At 46.9% G+C, this 20,000-nt stretch overlaps 1 protein-coding gene across 2 annotated transcripts in view; it reads left to right on the forward strand.

The window, feature by feature from the left end:
• The window catches only part of RIN3 (Ras and Rab interactor 3), a 116,145-nt gene that overhangs the window by 5,139 nt on the left and 91,006 nt on the right, over nucleotides 1–20,000 (forward strand). Inside the window, exon 1 of one of the 2 annotated variants that reach the window (XM_082275439.1) lies at nucleotides 12,388–12,517. The exons of the other annotated variant lie outside the window; for it this stretch is intronic. Within the exon in view, the coding sequence (XP_082131565.1) occupies nucleotides 12,441–12,517 (77 nt within the window). The 5' untranslated portion in view covers nucleotides 12,388–12,440. Of the gene's footprint in view, nucleotides 1–12,387; nucleotides 12,518–20,000 lie in introns of those variants that run through there. 2 annotated transcript variants of the gene reach the window in all.

Below are 20,000 nucleotides of genomic sequence, written 5' to 3' on the forward strand. Positions count from 1 at the left end.
CCCCTCCATCTGTGGCCCTTGAGGTACTACAACCCCACCTGCCCCTTCATTTGTCGCCCTCAATGTACTACAACGCTCACCACCCCTCAGCTGCAGCTGGCTGTGGCCAGCAAGGTACTTGAATACCTATCATCCTTCTAGCTGCCTTCCCTTAAGGTACTACAACTCCTACCACCCCTTTATCTGTGATCTTCAAGGTGCGACAACTCCCACCACCTCTAAGCTGCAGCCAGCAAGGTACTACAACATCCAACACCCCTCCATCTGCAGTCCTCAAGGTACTATAACTCCCACCTCACTTCCATCTGTGGCCCTTGAGGTGCTACAACTCCCGTCGCCTCTCCAGCTGCAGAGAACAATATACTAGAACTCCCATCATCCCACCATCCAGGATGTGATATGAGGTCCCCAACAGCTTATGCCCCGTACACACGTGTAGATTATCTGAAGACTTTTGTCTGCACACTTCCCTTTTCTATGTAGTGCAAGGGCCTGCCGGATTGCATACAAATTGAAAGTGTTTAAGTTTGACCTCATATTATATGGTTTTGGTAAGTCTGCAGACAAAAGTCTTCAGATAATCTGCACATGTGTACGGGGCATTAGACTGCACAGTGATTAGCACTAGGCAGATCAGATTTTGTATCTTGAGTTGAACAGAAGAGCAAAGCAATCCGGAAACCCACAAAATTACACAATACCATTGGTAAGCTGTTGAGGTCGGTGTTGTCTGAGACCTCCAAAATAATTGCAGGGCCGGCTGGACTCCTCGCACCGCTTTCTTTTCTGCAAATACTGCATATTATGCAATGATTGATTCTTTAAAGGCCACAAGGAATATGGACCATATACCCGTCCTATGAAAATATTAGCAATGTTAAGCCAGCAAGGCCCCAAATGTGTTCTGCAGAGCAGGCGTTCACACTGTAAAAACTGTCCGGAGAGCCAAAGAGGCGAGAGTAATGTACAAAACACACACAGCCATTCTACAGGAGTCCGCAGACATGGCGGCACCGACGCCCCCTTCCCCCGGGATTACAGCACAGGGCCTGTTGACTAGTAGAGTGTTAGCTCTGCTGCCAAATCAGATCAGAATCTAATGTGAGTTTATATATACAGTACATTGATTGTAAGCTAAGGACCAGCAATCTGGTTCCTTTTGCACTTGATCTTTATTTTAGATCTGTCCTTTAAGAGTTAAAGGAGACTTTTACTTAGATGTTGGATGTTTGCGGCCATCTGGCTCAGAGTTCTGAGTTTCACTCAACTGCAGCAGCTGTTAAAAAAAAAAAAATAAATAAAAAAATAAAAAAAAAATCAAAAAAAAAATAATCAAACAATGGTGACACCCCTCTGCCAATAGGGGGGGGTCCAGCTGTGTGAGTGACACCTTCACGATGGCCTTGTGGGAGGGGCAGAGACACAAACTGCTTTTAGTTTTGTTTTACTGTTTTCCCAGCAAAACTACTTTTGTGTATATTTTTTTTTTTTTTTTTTTTGTCTGCTACTCTTTTTGACATTGTTGCTTTGCATGTTAACTGTTCATGAACTGGTGGCAGAAGTGTGCAATTTAGAAAACGTAACAATGCAACTGCGTTTTCAAATGTGTTTATGTACGGGCTACATAAAGGCTCAAAATGCTATATATATATATATATATATATATATATATATATATATATATATATATATATATATATATATATATATATATATATATATATATATATATATATATATATATATATATATATATATATGTGAAATTATATAAATATTAAATATGAAAGAAATTATATAAATATTATTTAATATTTATATAATTTCTTTCATATTTATTATTTATATAATATATATAATAATGTGAAATTATATAAATATGAAAGAAATTATATAAATATTAAATATATATTTTTTAATATTTAATTTTTCATATTTAATATTTATATAATTTCTTTCATATTTATATAATTTCACATTATTTATTATATATATATATTAAATAATGTGAAATTATATAAATATTAAATATGAAATTATATAAATATTAAAAAATATATATTTATATTAAAAATTTCTTTCATATTTAATATTTATATAATTTCACATTATTTAATATATATAATGTGAAATTATATAAATATTAAATATGAAAGAAATTATATAAATATTAAATAATATTTATATAAATATATATATTTAATATTTATATAATTTCATATTATTTAATATTTATATAAGTTTTTATATATATAATTTGTGTGTTGTATGAAAATCCAACCTATCATCTGCATTTTTCTTTAGCGCACACAGAGGCACTTGTATGGTGTGAACAGGGCACATTATTAAAGGGGTAAAACCTTCTGGCGCTTAAGGGGTTAAAGAGTAGATTCAGTTTTGATTGCCTCTATGGCCTTGGAGGACCAGAGCAATGTTATGACATCACTTCTGGTCCAGGGTGGAAGAAAACTTTTTTTTTTTTTTTTTTTTTTTGCCAAAGGTCAAAACCTTTTGCTTTTTAGGCTGGGTTCACACTATTGCAAAGCCAGACATGGCGTGTGATTTACACCACATTGCTGTGAAGACCACATGCGATGTCTGTGCGATGCAAATTCAGCCATACATGTTGTATGGCTGAATTTGCATCCGATTTAGACAAAAATGGTGCAGGACAACTTCTTTTTCTTCTTTGCACCATTTGACAGCTCACACTGCGATCTGCGAACCAATATGGGGTTGTCATTAACTTTGTATTGACACCCACAGCAGTTTGCATAGGGCAGTGTCAACTGCTTGCCAGAGACATGCAATGTGCACTGGAATCGCGCTGGTTCCTGCATCACAATAGTGTGAACACAGCCTCAAAGGAAAAGAGATTTGGGGTTTTTATGACCCCAGATATCTCCATAATTTACTAAAATAATTAAATTTCTATGTACTGTGGGAGAGCAGATATAGTGACTGCAGGCTCCTGGGGAGAGCAGATATAGTGACTGCAGGCTCCTGGGGAGAGCAGATATAGTGACTGCAGGCTCCTGGGGAGAGCAGATATAGTGACTGCAGGCTCCTGGGGAGACCAGATATAGTGACTGCAGGCTCCTGGGGAGACCAGATATAGTGACTGCAGGCTCCTGGGGAGACCAGATATAGTGACTGCAGGCTCCTGGGGAGACCAGATATAGTGACTGCAGGCTCCTGGGGAGACCAGATATAGTGACTGCAGGCTCCTGGGGCGAGCAGATATAGTGACTGCAGAGTCCTGGGCTTAGTAACACTTTAAATAAAGAACCAATCAGAATTCACTTTGCTGTCACCTGGAAGATGACTTCTGGTTGGTTGGTTGTAGTTAAGAAGTGGCGCTGGAGAATTGTGAACTCTTTCTGGGTTTTCCATGTGTGCGCCTCTTTGTATGTTGTGGTTTTTCTATTTATTTTTGCGGTGCGTACTTTGAACATTCAGCTGTGTGTAGTTTTGTCTCCCTGTGCTGAGTGTTTGAGCTTTCGGAGATCCTTTCTTCTGCACAGGAAATCTTTTCTCCGGCTCTGTGACATGAGATGAATTTTCTTTTCATCTCCGGGGAAAAGTTTGAATAATATACAGAAGAACAAGGACTCAGTGTTATATGGGGGATGGGGGTTAACCCTGTCCTGGTCACATGATTCCCCATCTCTGAAGAATGAGTAAACCCCCCCCACACCCACCCCTAGAGTGATGGAGGATCACATACTATAAATAGGGCCTTCATGTTTCTGTATATAGGATTGTAACTTCTTCTATTAGGTTAGCTAGATGGACTGGTGTCCTTTTTTTTTTTTTTTTTTTTTTTTTTCCCAACCAGATGAACAATGTAACTTTGCATCCAGTTTATTCTTCATGTATGTTTCCTCCCAGGATCATGTGGGACGTGACACCCTGAAGAATGGGGAAAAAATGTTGTGCCCAATTCATCCCATGGGGGACGCACACACATTTATTTTATTTTTTTATATATATATATATATATGTCTCCATGCAGGGTCTTTCTGAGGTCTGCGGCAATTTCCTGCACTATGTTTCTATGCAGGCTCCAATATGTGCCCCCCCTCAGTGCCCATTGAGTGCGGCCTGACCGGGGGGCCCATTGAGTGCGGCCTGACCGGGGGGCCCATTGAGTGCGGCCTGACCGGGGGGCCCATTGAGTGCGGCCTGACCGGGGGGCCCATTGAGTGCGGCCTGACCGGGTGCTCCATTGAGTGCGGCCTGACCGGGTGCTCCATTGAGTGCGGCCTGACCGGGTGCTCCATTGAGTGCGGCCTGACCGGGTGCTCCATTGAGTGCGGCCTGACCGGGTGCTCCATTGAGTGCGGCCTGACCGGGTGCTCCATTGAGTGCGGCCTGACCGGGTGCTCCATTGAGTGCGGCCTGACCGGGTGCTCCATTGAGTGCGGCCTGACCGGGTGCTCCATTGAGTGCGGCCTGACCGGGTGCTCCATTGAGTGCGGCCTGACCGGGTGCTCCATTGAGTGCGGCCTGACCGGGTGCTCCATTGAGTGCGGCCTGACCGGGTGCTCCATTGAGTGCGGCCTGACCGGGTGCTCCATTGAGTGCGGCCTGACCGGGTGCTCCATTGAGTGCGGCCTGACCGGGTGCTCCATTGAGTGCGGCCTGACCGGGTGCTCCATTGAGTGCGGCCTGACCGGGTGCTCCATTGAGTGCGGCCTGACCGGGTGCTCCATTGAGTGCGGCCTGACCGGGTGCTCCATTGAGTGCGGCCTGACCGGGTGCTCCATTGAGTGCGGCCTGACCGGGTGCTCCATTGAGTGCGGCCTGACCGGGTGCTCCATTGAGTGCGGCCTGACCGGGTGCTCCATTGAGTGCGGCCTGACCGGGTGCTCCATTGAGTGCGGCCTGACCGGGTGCTCCATTGAGTGCGGCCTGACCGGGTGCTCCATTGAGTGCGGCCTGACTGGGGGTGCCCAATTGAGTGCGGCCTGACTGGGGGTGCCCATTGAGTGCTGTCTCGTTAGTGCCTGGATGGATAACACAGCAGCGATCTCCCGTTGTGTTGTGGATCTTGAATGTGAATATCCTGGCGCTTCCATCCTCCCCTCCCTCAGTCGTTGTCCTCATCCTCCACAGGCTGCTGTAACAAAGTCCCGCCTCCTAGACCTGCTCCTATAATACACATCACACTGATTGAATTTGCCGGGACTTGGATCATTGTTCCACCTATCACTGGAGCCGGGACTTTGTTCCAGCAGCCGCTGGAGGAGGAGGAGAACCGAGGGAAGGGAGGACAGGCGCGTTTGGATGACCGCCCTACTCTTCCAGCACGTCCATAGCAGGGCCAATCCTGGGCATCAGTGTGGCATGCCCAGGGAAGGAGCGAGTGGGCAGTGCCACTTGAGCTTTGGCGCCCCCTCTCTCAGCTTACATACTTCAAAGGCCAGTCCAGCAGGATGCGGCTGCTAACAGAAATGGTGTTCCTGCTGTGGAAAAAGTACAGGAACGCCGTTCCCATGGGTTCCTGCAGGACCCGAGCCCTGCATACATGTATAGACACCTAATCTTTCCAGAAGAATGGGATCTTCTTTGAGTGACTTTGGTCTACTTAAGGCGGAGTTCCGGCCTCAAACAACTTTGCACCATCCGCTTTCTTTTTTTTTTTTTTTCCTGAAAAAGAATTGGATAGTTTTATTTTTTTATTTATTTTTTTGATTTACTTACCTTGTTTTTAAAGAAAATATACTTGCCTTTCTTCCTCTTCCTCCCTCTGAGGCCGCGGCCCGCGCCGTCTCTACCTGCTTGCATTGACTCCTGGGAGATGAGCGCCATCACTCCTAGGAGTCAATGCGCCTGCCCCGGAAGTGACGAGCAGGGCATTCTGGGACTTTGACGTCACCGAAGAGGACGCTCCGGCTTCAGCTGCCCACACCTGAGATGGCAGCGCTGGACAAGACATTTTCAAGGTAAGTATTTCTTCTAAAAGATAAGTGAAACGGGGGACAGTTCAGAGGCTATCGTTGCTGAAATGCACAGCCCTGACTGTCCCGGGGGTATTTTTAGCTAAAAAAATGTTTTTTAGGGTGGAACTCCGCTTTAAATAAAGTAATACTCAAGTTCTCCTTTTTATCTCGGTTTGCTTTCTCTATCATTTTACATGTGCTTGATGGGGGATGTGTGGAATCTCCTGTACCATGCCTGCAGCACTGCATCTCCTGAGGAGTCTCACCTTTTGGTGAGGCGCCTTACAATTAAAAATGGCGCCCTGAACGTGCACAGGATTTCCCGAGCGGCGGCGGCGCATGTGCAGTACTCATGTCGGGCCGGCCGTGGCCATTTTTTTTTTTTTTTTTTACAGGTCTTTAGCAGCCCCAGGGCAGGGGGGACTTGGCGGCCTACCGGGAAATTTTCCAGTATCCTGGTAGGCCAGTCCGGCCCTGGTAGTGGACGTGTTCAGGGAAGATGGGGGTAGTAGAGGGGGTGTACAGTGAAGATGGGGGTAGTAGCGGAGGTGTACAGAGAAGATGGGGGTAGTAGCGGAGGTGTACAGAGAAGATGGGGGTAGTAGCGGAGGTGTACAGAGAAGATGGGGGTAGTAGCGGAGGTGTACAGAGAAGATGGGGTAGTAGAGGGGGTGTACAGGGAAGATGGGGGTAGTAGAGGGGGTGTACAGGGAAGATGGGGGTAGTAGAGGGGGTGTACAGGGAAGATGGGGGTAGTAGAGGGGGTGTACAGTGAAGATGGGGGTAGTAGAGGGGGTGTACAGTGAAGATGGGGGTAGTAGAGGGGGTGTACAGTGAAGATGGGGGTAGTAGCGGAGGTGTACAGAGAAGATGGGGGTAGTAGCGGAGGTGTACAGAGAAGATGGGGGTAGTAGAGGGGGTGTACAGGGAAGATGGGGGTAGTAGAGGGGGTGTACAGGGAAGATGGGGGTAGTAGAGGGGGTGTACAGTGAAGATGGGGGTAGTAGAGGGGGTGTACAGGGAAGATGGGGGTAGTAGCTGGGGTGTACAGTGAAGATGGGGATAGTAGCGGGGGTGTACAGTGAAGATGGGGGTAGTAGCTGGGGTGTACAGTGAAGATGGGGATAGTAGCTGGGGTGTACAGTGAAGATGGGGATAGTAGCGGGGGTGTACAGTGAAGATGGGGATAGTAGCGGGGGTGTACAGTGAAGATGGGGATAGTAGCGGGGGTGTACAGTGAAGATGGTGGTAGTAGCGGAGGTGTACAGTGAAGATGGGGGTAGTAGCGGGGGTGTACAGTGAAGATGGGGGTAGTAGCGGGGGTGTACAGTGAAGATGGGGGTAGTAGAGGGGGTGTACAGTGAAGATGGGGGTAGTAGAGGGGGTGTACAGAGAAGATGGGGGTAGTAGAGGGGGTGTACAGAGAAGATGGGGGTAGTAGCGGAGGTGTACAGAGAAGATGGGGGTAGTAGCGGAGGTGTACAGAGAAGATGGGGGTAGTAGAGGGGGTGTACAGTGAAGATGGGGGTAGTAGAGGGGGTGTACAGGGAAGATGGGGGTAGTAGCTGGGGTGTACAGTGAAGATGGGGGTAGTAGCGGAGGTGTACAGTGAAGATGGGGGTAGTAGAGGGGGTGTACAGAGAAGATGGGGGTAGTAGAGGGGGTGTACAGAGAAGATGGGGGTAGTAGCGGAGGTGTACAGAGAAGATGGGGGTAGTAGAGGGGGTGTACAGGGAAGATGGGGGTAGTAGCTGGGGTGTACAGTGAAGATGGGGGTAGTAGCGGGGGTGTACAGTGAAGATGGGGGTAGTAGCTGGGGTGTACAGTGAAGATGGGGGTAGTAGCGGAGGTGTACAGTGAAGATGGGGGTAGTAGCGGGGGTGTACAGTGAAGATGGGGGTAGTAGAGGGGGTGTACAGGGAAGATGGGGGTAGTAGCGGAGGTGTACAGGAAAGATGGGGGTAGTAGCGGGGGTGTACAGAGAAGATGGGGGTAGTAGCGGGGGTGTACAGAGAAGATGGGGGTAGTAGTGGGGGTGTACAGAGAAGATGGGGGTAGTAGCGGGGGTGTACAGAGAAGATGGGGGTAGTAGAGGGGGTGTACAGAGAAGATGGGGGTAGTAGAGGGGGTGTACAGAGAAGATGGGGGTAGTAGCGGGGGTGTACAGTGAAGATGGGGGTAGTAGCTGGGGTGTACAGTGAAGATGGGGGTAGTAGAGGGGGTGTACAGGGAAGATGGGGGTAGTAGCTGGGGTGTACAGGGAAGATGGGGGTAGTAGCGGAGGTGTACAGAGAAGATGGGGGTAGTAGAGGGGGTGTACAGTGAAGATGGGGGTAGTAGAGGGGGTGTACAGGGAAGATGGGGGTAGTAGAGGGGGTGTACAGGGAAGATGGGGGTAGTAGCGGAGGTGTACAGGAAAGATGGGGGTAGTAGCGGAGGTGTACAGAGAAGATGGGGGTAGTAGCGGGGGTGTACAGAGAAGATGGGGGTAGTAGCGGGGGTGTACAGTGAAGATGGGGGTAGTAGCGGAGGTGTACAGGAAAGATGGGGGTAGTAGCGGAGGTGTACAGAGAAGATGGGGGTAGTAGCGGGGGTGTACAGAGAAGATGGGGGTAGTAGCGGGGGTGTACAGTGAAGATGGGGGTAGGAGCGGGGGTGTACAGTGAAGATGGGGGTAGTAGAGGGGGTGTAGAGTGAAGATCACTCTGACCACCTGGACCCCCCCCCCCCCTCCTCTCTCACTGCTCCCTCCTGCACTCCCCCAATCTCTGGGATATCCTATGATGGGTGAAGTATGGAGGAAGGAACCACTGAGATCTGCAGGGGACCCCGGGCATGGAAGTGTTGGTCTTCCAGTGCCAGGGATGAGATCATCCAGTGCTCAGGGCAAAGGTGCCAAATTGCACACCCTTCATTATGTGTGAAGCTATGAGGAGGAGGGTGAGCGAACACAGCCTGCACCTCCTCCCGGCTCTCTCCTTGGATGAGAGAAGTAGTGAACTCACAACTCCTGTCAGCCTTATAGTAGAAGGAACTTGTAGTGCCTCCATCCCTACAATACACGCTGTGCCCAGGGCAGCTCACCCTTCTGCCCACCCCTTGTCTTGACCCTGAGCCAGACTTCTAAAGGGCTAGGTGGTGCGCTCCAGATTTGTGGATAACTCCTTGTGTCTCCAGAACAGGAAGTGAAATCTTCCAACGGGGACACTTCTGTCTCTGGTGGTGACAACACTGTATGAGGGGACATGTCCTCAATTTGTAGAAATTTCCTTTTCTTGCTTATTGTGGGACAGGAAGTAAAGGGAAATCTGCTAGTTAGGACACCTGTTCTGGTGACAAATTCTTGAGGGGACTTCCCCCTCAATGTGTAGAGATTTCCTTCTAGTTGCAATTATGAGACAGGAATTGAAGGTAAATCTTCCAGTGGGGGTCACTTATTCTGGGGACAACTATCTAAGAGAAGAATTCTTCTTAAAATGTAGAGATTTCCTTTCGTTGCTTGTTGCGCCTCCAGGCTCCAGGACAGGATGTGTAGGGAAATATTTCCATGGGGACACCTGTTCTGGTTGCAACTTCCTGAGAGAGGAATCCTCCTCAATTTGTAGAACAATCCTCTTACTTCCTACTGCATTTACAGGAAGTGCAGGAAAATCTTTCAATGGGGACACCTGTTCTGGTAGCCCCCTTAAAAGAGAGGGGACCCCCCCCCCCCCCCCAATATGTGGATTTTTCCTTTCATTGCTTGTTGTTTCTCCAGGACAGGAAGTGAAGGGAAATCCTTCTATAGCAGACACCTATTCTGGGGAAAGCTTCTTGAGAGGGAACTTCCCCTTCATTTGTAGAGACTTTTTTTATTTTTATTTCTTGTTGCACCTGTAGGACAGGAAGTGAATGATCTTCTAACGGGGGACATTTATTTTGGTGACAGCTAAGAGGAGAATTCTCCTTTTTTTTTTTTTTCATTGCTAGTTGCGCCTCCAGAACAGGAAGTGCATGAAAATCTTTCAACGGGGACACCTGTTCTGTTGGCAACTTCCTGAGAGGGGAATCCTCAATTTGTAGAGAAATCCTCTTACTTCCTGCTGCACTTCCAGGACAGGAAGTGAAAGGAAATTATCTATTGGGGACACCTGTTATGGTGACAGCAGTCTGAGAGGGAAATCCCCCTCAATTTTTAGAGATTTCCTATTAGTGTTACAATAAACCCACAAAACCCCAAAATCAGTCTGTATATGCAGTGAAGCATGCTGGTTATACTCACTGTGGAACCTAACGGGTTAATCCTCCACATTGTGTAAAAAGGCTGTTTGATCCTGTCTTCTCTGATTCTCCCCTTCTTACACTGTCCCCAACCCATCTCCTAAAAGTACAGAGCCTTGGGGACACTCTGCTCACAATCAGTTTGGTATGTATTGCTTGAGCATTTTTTTTTTTTTTTTTTTCCCTTGAAGGGTGCATGTGATCAGCACAGGGCCAATCAGCACTGTCCAGACAGAGGGTAAGGGGTCCTGCAGCCTCATAGGACAGGGGAGAATGAAAACTCCTCCTACTAGCTTTAACCAGACACCGATAGAAGTCACAAGACTTCTATATACTGCTGATGGGAAGGGATTTAGCAGTTTGTATACTCAAATAATTGCATTTCCATGTACTGTGGGAGAGCAGATAAAATGTTACTAAAACCCAGGAGCCTGCATTCACTATAAGTACTTGTCTCCAGGACAGGAAGTAAAGGGAAATCTCCCAGTGGAGACGCCCAGTGCTCAAATTGTAGAGATTTCCTTCCACTTCCTGTTGTGTCTCTAGGACAGGAAGTGAAGGGAAATCTCCCAGTGGAGACACCCAGTTCTCCAATTGTAGAGATTTCCTTTTACTTCCTGTTGTTGTGTCTCCAGGACAGGAAGTAAAGGAAAATCTCCCAGTTCTCAAATTGTAGAAATGTCCTTTCACTTCCTGTTGTCTTCAGGACAGGAGGTGAAGGAAAATCTACAAGTGGAGACACCCAGTTCTCAAACTGTAGAAATGTCCTTTCACTTCCCATCGTCTCCAGGACAGGAAGTGAAGGGAAATCTCCCAGTAGAGATACCTTGTTCTCGAATTGTAGAGATTTTGTTTCACTTCCTGTTGTGTCTCTGGGAAAGGAAGTGAAGGAAAATCTCTCAGTGGAGACGCCTAGCTCTCAAATTGTAAAAATGTCCTTTCACTTTCTGTTGTATCTCCAGGACAGGAAGTGAAGGGAAATCTCCCCAGTGGAGACACTCAGTTCTCAAATTGTAGAAATGTCCTTTCACTTCCTGTTGTGTCTCTAGGACAGGAAGTGAAGGGAAATCTCCCCAGTGGAGACACCCAGTTCTTGTAGAGATTTCCTTTCACTTCCTGTTGTGTCTCCAGGACAGGAAGTGAAGGGAAATCTCCCAGTGGACACACCCATTTCTCGCATTGTAGAGATTTCCTTTCACTTCCAGTTGTGTCTCCAGGACAGGAAGTGAAGAGAAATCTCCCAGTGGAGACACCTAGTTCTCAACTTGTAGAAATGTCCTTCCACTTCCTGTTGTCTCCAGGACAGGAAGTGAAGGAAAATGTACAAGTGGAGACACCCAGTTCTCAACTTGTAGAAGTGTCCTTTCACTTCCCGTTGTGTCTCCAGGACAGGAAGTGAAGGGAAATCTCCCAGTGGGGACACCCAGTTCTCAAATTGTAGAGATTTCCTTTCACTTACTGTTGTGTCTCCAGGACAGGAAGTGAAGGAAAATGTACAAGTGGAGACACCCAGTTCTCAACTTGTAGAAGTGTCCTTTCACTTCTTGTTGTGTCTCCAGGACAGGAAATGAAGGTAAATCTCCCAGTGGAGACACCCATTTCTCGCATTGTAGAGATTTCCTTTCACTTACTGTTGTGTCTCCAGGACAGGAAGTAAAGGGAAATCTCCCAGTGGAGACACCCAGTTCTCAACTTGTAAAAAAGTCTTTCACTTCCTGTTGGGTCTCTAGGACAGGAAGTGAAGGGAAATCTCCCAGTGGAGACACTCGGTTCTCAAATTGTAGAAATGTCCTTTCACTTCCTGTTGTGTCTCTAGGACAGGAAGTGAAGGGAATTCTCCCAGTGGAGACACTCGGTTCTCAAATTGTAGAAATGTCCTTTCACTTCCTGTTGTGTCTCTAGGACAGGAAGTGAAGGGAATTCTCCTCAGTGGGACACAAATGGCAGCAGACAAACTGTTAGGGGTTTGAATCCTTCTGCTCTATCCAAAACTACAAGGAAAGGTTTTGTCTATACAGGCACTTTGCGGGGGTCTAAGGTGGCCCCAGGAATGCCCCTGCAGGGACAGGTCTGGAGTGCGGGAAGTGTTTGGAGGTTGTGGCCGGGGAGTGATAAGTGTGGAATTCTCTTCTCGGCAGTGGAGGAATGTTCACACTCGCACACACCCACTCCACCCTGACATGACACATCCCAGCTCGCCCTGCTACTTCGCCCATGCACCGGAGATACTAGTTTATGGCGGACAGGAACGCTCGAAGGGGGAGAGGTGCGTCAGGCCGCGCCCGCAAGACGCCTGTCCGGGTCCACAGGAGGTACCGTACCTGGCTGCGTCCTCAGCTTTGCTGTGCAGATCCTGCAAATGTAACGCCAGAAACCTCAAATCAGTCGCAGCAGCTGCTGCATTCAGCATTGTCGCTGGGCTCACACCTACAGCTGCGACTGATTGCTTCTGCCTGAGAAATGCAGAGAAGAAGTCTCTGTTCCTTTCCCAAAAACTGCGGCACCATGTGACTTGGCAGCAGATGCATGGGGGTACCGATGACAGATGCATGGGGGTACCGATGACAATCCGTGGCACCGCCGCACATCTGCTAAAGGGCAGCGTGTTTCTGTGCGTGTCGTGAAAACGTGAATTTGTGTGCATTCCAGACAAGCAATGCGTGTCCTTAGCATTGCATTGACACCCCCTGCAGAACACAGGTGCATTGTGATTTTAACCACTTTACCACCGGAGGATTTTGCTGTCTTACGTCCAGGCCACTTTTTGCAATTCGGCACTGTGCGACTTTAAAGCCCCGTACACACGTACCGATTGTCGGCCGTAAATATTCGGCCGACGACCGATCGGCCGATTGTAGGTTTGTTAGTATTATGCTTCTGACAGCCGACAGCGCACTTTCGGCCAAAAAGAATCTGTCGTGCAAGCATTAAAATTTTTGTTGGCCAACACCAGAACGGCCGATTGTTCGCCAGTCAGTACAGAATTCGGCCAACAATCAGCAGATTTGCAAGACTGGGCATGCTCAGAGAAGAAAAAACACACGGAAAGTTAACCATCACATGACATCACTTCTGCAGTCGGCTGTTGGCCGACAAAATTCGTGTGCAGTCTTTTGCAATTTTCAACAGACACGACAGCCCTGGACAAAAGACGGCCGATCGTTCGTTCGGCCGACGATCGGTACGTGTGTACGGGGCATTACTGACAATTGCGCGGTCATGCAACGCCGTACCCAAACGAAATTTACGTCCTTTTTTTTTTCCCACAAACAGAGCTTTCTTTTGGTGGTATTTGATCACCTGTGCGCTTTTCATTTTTTGCGATATTAATAAAAAAAAAGCGTCAATTTTGAGAAAATTAACAATATTTTTCTACTTTGACAGTTAAAAAATATCCAATATATTCAATTGTTGTTGTCATATATTTAGGCCAAAATGTATTTAGCTACATGTCCTTGACAAAAAAATTCTCAATGAGTGTATTTTTAACCGCTTTAAGACCGGAAGATTTTACCCCATTCCTAACCAGGCCATATTTTGCAATTTGGCACTGCGTTACTTTAACTGACAATTGCGTGGTCGTGCGACGCTGTACCCAAATTAAATGTATGTCCTTTTTTTTCCCCCCACAAATAGAGCTTTCTTTTGGTGGTATTTGATCACCTGTTCGATTTTTTTTTTTTTTTTTTTTTTTTTTTTTTTTTTTACTTTTTGCGCTATATACAAAAAAACGACAATTTTGAAAAAATAAAATTTTTCACATTTTTTTTTATATGAAATTCCCCAAAACAAAAATGTAAAAATCTTTTTTTTTTTTTTAACTTTTTTTGCCAATTTGTTTTCCGCTACATATTTTTGGTAAAAAAAATCGCAATGAGCGTATTTTGATTTTGGTTTGTTATCGCAGCTACTAACTACGGGAAATTTTGTCATTTTTATTTATTTATTTTTTTTTTAACTAGTAATGGCGGCGATCTGCGATTTTTGCGACATTGCGGGGGACAGATCGGACCCCTGACTGACATTTTTTTACACTTTTGGGGGGTACCAGTGACATTACTAAAGTAATCAGTGCTATAAATATGCACTTTTACTGTAAAAATGACACTGGCAGGGAAGGGGTTAATTTTTATTGGAGAGGGAGGGGTTAATGTATGCCTGGTGCTTACTGGGGGGAGGTGACTGAATGACACAGGGACAGATCGCAGGTTCAGCTATGCCGAACCCTGCAATCTGACCCTGAATGTCACTTAGGAGATCCGCCCGCTTTGTTTACACAAGCGGGCGGATTTCCACACTCGATTCCCCGACGATCGGGGCAGAGCGGCGGTGATCACCGCCACTCCTCCCCTGGCCCGACTCCCGGTGTAACTGAATACAGCAGGAGCGAGCCTCCGGCGGCGCGCGCGCGCCGCCCACAAGGGGAGCAGTCCACCGATGTAGGTCTACTTCGCTGGACGATAACTAACCACATTGCCGCAGTAGCAGCAATGTGAGCGGTCGTAAAGTGGTTAAAAAAGCACACAGAGTGGGTTTCCCACACCCTGGTCTGGTGTGAAGCGACCCTTAAGCTCTGTACACACGATCAGATTATCGAACGATCTGTCGTTCGTTTTTTTGTGGCATGCTAGTCTGATGTGGAAAGTGAAGAGGTTTTTTTAATACGAATTTTCCCATACGACAGAATTCTACTTCAGAAGTGATGTCATGTGTTGGATTGTTTTGTATGCGTTCTTTCGTCTCTGAGCATTTATTTTATTCCAGGTACTTATATAGCGCTGTCAATGTACGCAGTGCTTTACATATACATTGCACATTCACATCAGTCCCTGCCCTCAAGGAGCTTACAATCTAAGGTCCCTAACTCGCATACATACAAAGTAGGGCCAAATTTTTTTTTTTATACAGGATCCAATTACCTACCAGCATGTCTTTGGAGTGTGGGAGGAAACCGGAGTACCCGGAGGAAACCCACACAGGCACAGGGAGAACATGCAAACTCCAGGCAGGTAGTGTCATGGTTGGGATTCGAACCAGCGACCCTTTTTGCTGCTAGGTGAAAGTGCTAACCACTACACCACTGTGCCGCCCTAGTCTTGCTCTTAAGATTTTTTTTTTCCGTCGAAATCTGTACCAATGAGACGAAAATCGGACCTTGTATTACGGACGACAAAAATTTTATAGCCTGCAAATCAGGATTTTGTCAGCCGAAAAGTCGGAGTTGGGTGTCGAAAGCACCATACTAACAATCCGAAAATCGGCAGATCAGTCGTCGGACGAATTTTCCCTACAGATTTTCTTATCGTGTGTACGGGCCTTTAAGCAATTTTATTCATTTTTTAACTTTTTTTTTGATCATTTTTAGCTTGGATCCATATGTGAATGTGTTTGGTGATTTTAGATCTTCTTTTTTTTTCTTCTTTTTATATTTTTGCCCTTTTTTTTTTTTTTTTTGTTGTTGTTGTTGTTGTTGTTGTTATTGTTTGTTTATTATTATTGTTGTTAAAATATATACGGGTCCCAACAATCCCTGACTGCACTGATGGCAGTCCTAGAGTCCTAAGACTTGGTTCACACTACAGCGATCCGACTTAGGGGGCGACCTGTGAAGTCGCGTGCACCGCGACTTCGCCACGACTTGCAGGGACTTCATCTAATGAATGTCTATGCAAGTTGCTCCGAGGTCGCCCCGAAGTAGTACAGGACCCTTTTTCTAAGTCGGAGCGACTTGTGTCGCTCCTATTAGAACCGTTCCTGTACTACACTATGGGACGCGACGGTGCGTGACCTGTCAGGCTGACCAAGTTGCCTGACAAGTCAGACTAGTGTGAATGGAGACTTGGTGTCCAAGGTGGATTTGGTGCTGGGAAAACTGGTTAGCAAAAAGCATCTCAATGTATAGGTGTGTATCCTAAATGGGCTGAAATTGCAAATTCGCACTGCACCAAACGTAGTGCATGCCCCAATTTAAAACAAAATGCAAAAAAAAAATGCACTGCCACCAGATTGCATGGTACTTTCTGTACTGTGCGATCCAGTGCAGGCAAATGCACTGCATTTCTGACCTGTGTTTGGGGTGTCATTGGCATTGCATTGACATCCACTGCAGAACACAGGTGCAGTGCGTTTTTGAAACCCGTATGGAGAGTGGGTTTCCCACACCCTGGTCTGGTGTCAAGCGACCCTTAAGCAATTTTTATTTATTTTTTACATTTTATTGATCATTTTTAGCTACAAGGTGCTGTTAGTCTGAATTCACATGTGAATGTGTTTGGTGATTTTGGACACTATATTTTTATTTCCATTTTTTTTTTTTCATAAAGTTCATAAAATGCGCAAAACTGTGGAAAAAAAAATATGGGAAATTTTTTTATTTAAATATATATATATATATATAAGAAATTTATATTTATTAAAAAAAATTTACATTTTTATATAATATATATATTTATTTATTTTTTTCCCACTGTTTTGCGTGTTTTCAGGCCTAATGGCCTGAATGGGCTCAAATTGCACTGCACCACACTAACTAAAGGTAGTGATTGCAGTAATTAAAACGATATAAAAACGCACCTTTTTGGACCGGACGATCGCCATTTGGGAGGGAACTGTACCTGGTGGGGCTCCTGCCAGGGCCCCCCTTCCTGCTGGGGTCGTATTCGGAGCTCCAGGGGCCCCCGGGAGCCGCGTGGTGCCATACGGGTCCGCCATTTTCTTGTAGCCTTTTGTGCTGTAGATCGTGACCATTTTCTTGTGGTTTTCCCATTGAAAATAGCGGTGGCCATGTTTTTTGAAGCTATATAATGGTGCGATGGGAGTCCCTCCTCATCCCCTAGTGCTGACTCCTGGATCTTTCTCTTCCTTAACGTCGCATGGTGTGCAGTTTAGCTTGGTGCTGTAAGTGCCTGATTTGGATTTGGTGGTGGTGAGTCTTTTAGTGGGGTTCTCTCTGCTATGGCAGTGGTAGTGCTCTGTACTGGGCCCTGTGGTGCTGCCAGCGTGGTGGTGGGGGGGGGATCCTTAGCAGTGTTATACACTTTTTTTTTTTTTTTTTCTTTTGTGGGTCCCTCTCTTCACTAATGGAGTCCCTGGAGCACATTTCCCCACCTGATCCCCTCTCATAGGCAGCCGGGCCCTCCGGGTCCCAACAATCCCTGACTGCACTGATTGCAGTCCTGGAGTCCTTCATGTCCAAGGTGGATTTGGTGCTGGGAAAACTGGTTAGCAAAAAGCGCCCCCCAGCCTTCACCTGCTTCATCTGTCACTTCAGATCCTGGATCTGATTCGGCCACCGCGGATGCGAGTTACCCTTCTGGGTCTGCTTCTGCTTCCTTTGGCCACAAGGTCTTGCAGGATGCTGTTTAGGGGACCTGGTCCTCATTGAGGGTGTAATGTCTTTTTCAGGTGAGTTCCAGTTACTTATGGTTGAGCTCCATATTGCCTGGTTGGCTACGGTTTAGCCTTGGAGAATTTTTTCTTACTGTTCCCACCAATCATGTTTTGACATTGGTTTGGGATATCCCAATGGTTATGAAGATCTGAAGCTGTGTCCGTCGCTGAACGAAAGGGAAAATGGGATTAAAATCAATTTCTCTGATGTTCATTGATGGACGCAGCACCCACTCCTCTGTGGAGTTGGCTTTCTTCAGGTACTGCTTGTAACACAACTGAGTACCTAATAGCAGAGGGAGGGAGTATACCCCCTGGGACCCCTTTACATTACACGGCCCCCGTACCTCTGAACCCCCTTTACATTACACGGCCCCCCACGGAACCCTTTACATTACACAGCCCCTACCCCTCCATGGAACCCTTTACATTACACAGCCCCTACCCCTCCATGGAACCCTTTACATTACACAGCCCCTACCCTTCCATGGAACCCTTTACATTACACAGCCCCTACCCTTCCATGGAACCCTTTACATTACACAGCCCCTACCCCTCCATGGAACCCTTTACATTACACAGCCCCTACCCCTCCATGGAACCTTTTACATTACACAGCCCCTACCCCTCCATGGAACCCTTTACATTACACAGCCCCTACCCCTCCATGGAACCCTTTACATTACACAGCCCCTACCCCTCCATGGAATGCTTTACATTACACAGATCCCGCCCCCTAATAGAACCCTTTACATTACACAGCCCCCACCCCCATTGGAGCCCTTGTCATTACACAACCCCCCCCATTGGAACCTACCCTTCCATGGAACCCTTTACATGACACAGATCTCGCCCCCCTAATAGAATCCTTTACATTACACAGCCCCTACCCCTCCATGGAACCCTTTACATTACACAGATCCCGCCCCCCATTGGAACCCTTTACATTACACAGCCCCTACCCTTCCATGGAACCCTTTACATGACACAGCCCCCACCCCCATTGGAGCCCTTCTCATTACACAACCCCCCCAATATTACCCTCTACATTACACAGCCCCTACCCTTCAATGGAACCCTTTACATTACACAGATCCCGCCCCTAATAGAACCCTTTACAATACAAAGCCCCCCCCTCCCCCCCCGTTGGTACGCCACTGCAACTACTCTTTCAGTAAAATAATACTTTTCTGAAAATTTAGTTTTGTACTTTCTTCCAGTTAGTTGGAGGTCATGTCCTCGTCGTGTTCTTGATTTTGGTTTCAAATTGAATTAAAGGTTTCTATCTTCCCTTTCCCTGCTTTCCTCCAGACTGTACATAATCACTTGCTGACCTCAATACGTACATTATACACTACCGGACAGTTTATTAGGTACACCTTGCTAGTACCGGGTTGGACCCCCCCCCCCCCCCCCCTTGGCCTTCAGAACTGCCGTAATTCTTCTTCGTGGCAGAGTTTCTACAAGGTTTTGGAAATGTTCCTCAGAGATTTTTCTCCATAGTGACACAATGGCATCACGCAGTTGCTGCAGATTTGTCGGCTGCACATCCATGATGGGGAATCTCCGGCTACACCACATCCCAAAGGTGCTCCATTGTATGAGATGTGGTGAGTGTGGAGGCCATTGGAGGACAGTGACCTCATTGTCATGGTGAAGAAACCAGTGGGGAGATGATTGGAGCTTTGTGACATGGTGCATTATCCTGCTGGAAGGAGCCATCAGAAGATGGGGACACTGTAGTCATAAAGGGATGGACATGGTCAGCAACAATACTCAGGCCGTGGTGTTTTAAACGATGATCAATTGGTACTAAGGGGTCCAAAGTGTGCCAAGACAATATCCCCCACACCATTACACCATCACCACCAGCCTGAACCATTACCCCTCCCCCACACCATTACACCACCAGCCTGAACCATTACCCCTCCCCCACACCATTACACCACCAGCCTGAACAATTACCACCACCCTCCTCCCCCCCCCCCCCCCCCCCCACACTATTGCACCACCACCAGCCTGAACCGGTGATACAAGGCAGGATGGATCCATGCACCAAATTCTGACCCTTCCATCTGAATGTCGCAGCTGAAATCGAGACCCATCAGACCAGGCAACGTTTTTTCCAATCTTCTATTGTCCAATTTTGGTGAGCCTGTGTGAATTGTAGCCTCAGTTTCCTGTCCTTAGCTGACAGGAGTTGCACCCGGTGTGCTCTTCTGCTGCTGTAGCCCATCTGCTTTAAGGTTCGATGTGTTGTGCATTCAGAGATGGTATTCTGCACACCTTGGGTGTAACGAGTGGTTATGAGTTACTGTTGCCTATCATCTGAAACCAGTCTGCCCATTCTCCTCTGACATCAAGGCATTTTCCTCCACACAACTGCCACTCACTGGATATTTTCTC

The sequence above is a fragment of the Pelophylax lessonae genome (genome assembly GCF_965119305.1).
Source record: "Pelophylax lessonae genome assembly, chromosome: 13".
Taxonomy (NCBI): Eukaryota; Metazoa; Chordata; class Amphibia; order Anura; family Ranidae; genus Pelophylax; species Pelophylax lessonae.